Below are 5000 nucleotides of genomic sequence, written 5' to 3' on the forward strand. Positions count from 1 at the left end.
TCCTCTACCGCTCCTACGTCGTTAACGCCGTTCCTCTGTGTTTCCTAGGACACCTGGGCTTCCAGGACAGCTTCGTCACATCAGGTGTCTTCACCGTCTCCGAACTCGTGCGAGTCTCGCAAAGTAAGACCCTGCACCTCCTCCACACATCTCCTGGTGGTTCACCACTGCACATGTTCTGCTACAGCACACCTGAGGCGAGTCCGGCGGGTCTTGATCAGCAGTGGATGGGTTAAATCAGGCATGCTGGAGCAGGACACTCGGGTCTGGGCACAGAGCAAATAAATAAATAAACCGTACCACGCGTGTCTGTGAAATGGGTCATTGTGTCAGTGTTGACAGCTCAGCTGTAACTGAACAGAGTCATCATCAGAGTGCCTGGGGCCTGACTTACTGAAGACGTGCCTTAAGCTCTGTGAAACCTGGGAGACAAGTCCGAGGATGGGGAGACGATAACCCATTTACCTATTATGCGGCCTAATACTGTGCGGTGTATGTTGCATTTTAGCAAGTGGGGTTGTAGTCTAAACGTCATGGCTCCAGATCCCGATGTTATATGTAGATCCCCATGTTATATCCAGACCCCGATGTTATATGCAGATCCCGATGTTATATCCAGACCCCGATGTTATATGCAGACCCTGATGTTATATGCAGATCCCCATGTTATATGCAGATCCCCATGTTATACGCAGATCCCCATGTTATACGCAGATCCCCATGTTATATGCAGATTCCCATGTTATATGAAGACCCCGATGTTATATGCAAATCCCAATGTTATATGCAGATCCCCATGTTATATGCAGATCCCAATGTTATATGCAGATCCCCATGTTATATGCAGATCCCCATGTTATACGCAGATCCCCATGTTATATGCAGATCCCCATGTTATATGAAGACCCTGATGTTATATGCAGATCCCCATGTTACATGCAGATCCCGATGTTATATGCAGATCCCGATGTTATATGAAGACCCCGATGTTATATGCAGATCCCCATGTTATATGCAATCCCTTGTGGAAGATGTAGACTTATGTCTTCCTTTCATTCCACTCTGAATCTGCAGCAATGCTGTGATTTCTGTTGGCAATCTCGTGGAACTCCATCTTGATGCGCATTCACAGTGGAACCTTCTCTGGTTACCGCTGCGTTTTTTCTTCCTGTTCCGTTCTGCTGTTTTCTTTCTTTTTCTTTCTTTTAGAACAATGGAATCCTCTGTTCCTCTGCTAGGAATCGAGGCTGTGGCAGAATGCAGCTGTCAGCTTAAAGATCGCTAGATTGCATTACAGCTCTGCTCAGCCTGTGGATGAGCTCACAGGCTCTGCAGCCTTGTGTTTGGTCCGATGGAGTGTCTTCTGTTGTAGTGCGCTGGCGTCCCATTCATAGATGTGCTTTGTTTTTTTCCTTGACTAAACAAACGGGAAATGCAACCCCAAATATTTTGTGAACTCTGATTTTAATACCCATTTATCTAGATAAAAATGTTAAACATTAAGATATCTAATAAAAATATCTAAAGTCTATCTAGTTGCAATATTAAACACCTTCTTTTGAAGGTGAAATAAAATGCAGCTGAAATGCAACTGTCAGCAGCAACATCTGGGGTCCAAGCACTTTTGTGGTAGTAATAGACTTGGATTCCTCATAAATATTTTACAATAGTATAGTGTGTGCATCATGCTGGCGAGATTTCATATTGATTTGACTTCGGTAATCTTATTTTATTGCATCTGAATTCTGATTCGCTTCTGATGGTGGTGTTTTATAACTGTTTATTATTGCAAATCCACAATACCACAAAAAAAGTTTGCCAAGAAGAAACTTTGTAAGAAGTAAGTTATGCTTTAAGAGTTCAATCAATTTCTAATCAATTTGTAATATTTAAACACTGGCGTTGCATATTAAGCATTGCACTCAGTTGCATTGTGCTATAAGCACAAGGCTGCTGCTAATTAATAAAATAGGTTGTTTTTTTTTAAATCACTGATTTTCACACACAGGATTCTGAAGTTTCATTTTGGTAGCCCAGGACAGGTGTGTAAAAATAGGTTTTACAGATGTAAACAAGAGTACAAGAGCAGTCTAGAGACTGTTTACTTATCAATTCTTTTAAGAACTGCACACCCAGTTTTGCTGCCAAAAAATAAATAAAAGGGATGAGACCTTAATAAATATGATAGCATCCCAGAACCCTGCACCCCTCAACAGAATCTTTCCAAAGCAAGAGATCCGTGAAGAAGGGCCCTGAAGCAAGTGCAGACCAGTGGTGCAGACCAGTGGTGCAGACCAGTGTGCAGACCAGTGGTGCAGACCAGTTGTGCAGACCAGTGTGCAGACCAGTGGTGCAGACCAGTTGTGCAGACCAGTGTGCAGACCAGTGGTGCACCACGAAGAACTACAGAGAAGGAAAGAGGGGTCAGAAAAGAAGGAAAGATGACCTTTAAAAATTGCAGACGTCCACAGTGGAGAGTGACAGAGCGCAGCACGATCCATACACGCCTGCCGATTGCCGCTAACAATAGCCGATCCAAAGTGCCCGTCAGCAGTTGCAGGAGTCTTCTGATCAAAGGTGCATTGATCATGCTCCTCCGTGACCTAATCAGGGGCCTCCCCCCTCCACCGTGGCGGGGGAGTCAGGGAGATAGGGGCACCAGGGGCCATGCACGCTGTTCCCACCCTTGGCCTGCGCACCTCCTGCCAACACAAAGACAGCATCTGGAGAGGGAGAGCGTCTGGGTACCATGAAGACCTGGCCCGGCGACAGCAGAGACGAGGAGAGGGTTTAGCTGTGTGTTTGTGCGTCTGTGTGCATGTGTGTGACAGAGATAGAGAGAGAGAGGTGGGGGGTGATTTTACGATGGCTCAGGAGAGTTGCTGTTTAAAATAGTGTGTGTGTGCATGTGTGTGTGTGCGGGGGGGATATTAGTACGGTTAGCACAGCCAAAGCTGCGGTGCATCAGAAGTCCTGGCATATGATTGTAATGAGATTAAGGAATATGCATAATTGATCCCGCTCCACTGAGGCACTGGCTTTTATCCCAACATCTGCGACACGCTAGGAAGAAGGGCAGTGCAGGGCAGCACACGCCGCCTGTTCACTTCCAATCAGTAGTGACTTTTTCTTTATTCCTCTTCTCTCCTGTAGCTTTAGTGCCTCTTTGATTTCTACTTTTATGAAAGTATTTCTGTTCGCCGTGCCACACAATGACAGCATAAGCAGACCAGTGCAGGCTGTGTGAGGGGCAGTACACCATCAGTAGGTATCATGCACTACTAACACAGAGCAGTTCAAACTGGTCGCCCAGTCGCAAATTCCCATATACCATATATACTTTATTAGCTGTTCTTGAATCCAGTATAATGTGATTTCATTTTAAATAGCTAAGCTGACCGATCTTTATCTACCCATTAAACTGAAATGCACATTATTTGAATTATTAGATAAGAGCATTGTAATGTAACTGTGCCAACACCTAGCTGTCAGCCGAATTTCTTACACGTCAAACCCTGCCCCCCAACGGCACATCCGCCCCCAAAGCGCCTCTGTGACAGAGGCAGCCAATAGCAGAGGTCCTCTAAAGGGATCGGCCCCCATGAGGCGTCCAGGGATCAGTGTGCCGTACGTACACAGCTTCGTGATTTAGGAAAGAGTCTGTGGAAGCAACAGCGTGACATAGCATCCACGCAGGGTAACAGGATCGGGCCAGAACAGGGCATACGCGCTTGGCACCTGCAGCAGACAGGGCTCCCATGCACTGCGTGAGACTTACTTAGGCGACGGGGGCGGGGCCGGGCGGGGCTGGGCGGGGCTCGCACCGCACTCGGACGATGAAGGGTGGTGATGTGGAAACGGCGACGGGCTGCTGCCGTTCCTGCCTGTCTATACGCCGTGACCTTGGCTTTGTGCACCCATTACACAATTCAGTGGCAGCCCAATCGAATCTGCTTCTGTCGATCAATATCCTATTAAAGCGCCACACAAAAAAAAAGAGGGAGAGAGATAGAGAGAAGGAGAGAGTGGTGGAGGGTGGGGCGGAGAGGTGGAGAGAGGGAGAGAGAAATGAAAGTCTCCATAAAGTTAGCGGTTATAGCTACGTTTTTGTAAATGGAACTACACATAATAGGCAGGAGTAATTTCGGAGATTGGGCCCACCCTTTCTGTATGCTACCTCCTCTCGCTCTTTGTCTCCCCCTGTCTTTATGACCACCAGAGATTTGGGTTCTTGGCATGGACCCTGTAACAATCTCACTCTCCCCTGCCAGTACGATCTCTTGAACACCACTGTGTACTTCCTGCATAGTCCACCTTGGCCACAGCCTTTAAATAAAGACTCAGAGACACGACTTGGCACACAGACAAGCTCAGGTAGACTACAGGATGTGTGCGTGCGTGCGTGTGTGAATGTGCGTGTCCATGTGTGTGTGTGTTTGTGTGCTTAGCTCACGGCTCCGGAGGCCGGGGAGGCAGGATTTTGGATTAGGCCAACGTTATTATTCTTGTTCCACTGGCACGAGCCCTGCTGGAACGCTGGCAGGCATCGGCCGACCAGGTCTAGGGGCAGGGACACCTGGGATATCCCCCGGTACCGACCGAGCCCTGGCACGCTCTGCACAGCCATATGATGGAACAGGGGGAGCCAATGAATAATTGAGTAGGTGGGGGAGGACAGTTACCCGACTCTGGCCCGCCCTGTGCCCACCCTGTGCAACCCTGTGCCCGCCCTGTGCAACCCTGTGCTTGCCCTGTGCCCGCCCTGTGCCCACCCTTGCCCACCCTGTGCCTGCACTGTGCTCGCCCTGTGCCCACCCTGTGCTCGCCCTGTGCCCACCCTATGCCCGCCCTGTGCCCACCCCGTGCCCGCCCTGTGCTCGCCCTGTGCCCACCCTGTGCTCGCCCTGTGCCCACCCTGTGCCCACCCTGTACTCACCCTGTGCTCGCCCTGTGCTCACCCTGTGCCCGCCCTGTGCTCGCCCTGTGCCCACCCTGTGCTC

At 49.1% G+C, this 5000-nt stretch overlaps 1 protein-coding gene across 12 annotated transcripts in view; it reads left to right on the plus strand.

The window, feature by feature from the left end:
* nfia (nuclear factor I/A) overlaps positions 1 to 5000 on the plus strand; it is a 153312-nt gene that overhangs the window by 107283 nt on the left and 41029 nt on the right. For all 12 annotated transcript variants that reach the window (XM_027005478.3, XM_027005480.3, XM_081708191.1 and 9 more), the window contains exon 4: positions 49 to 123. In XM_027005478.3, coding sequence (XP_026861279.2) covers positions 49 to 123 — 75 coding nt within the window. The remainder of the gene's footprint in view (positions 1 to 48; positions 124 to 5000) is intronic.

This window comes from Electrophorus electricus, chromosome 26 (genome assembly GCF_041902795.1).
Source record: "Electrophorus electricus isolate QZ-2024a chromosome 26, ASM4190279v1, whole genome shotgun sequence".
Classification (NCBI taxonomy): Eukaryota; Metazoa; Chordata; class Actinopteri; order Gymnotiformes; family Gymnotidae; genus Electrophorus; species Electrophorus electricus.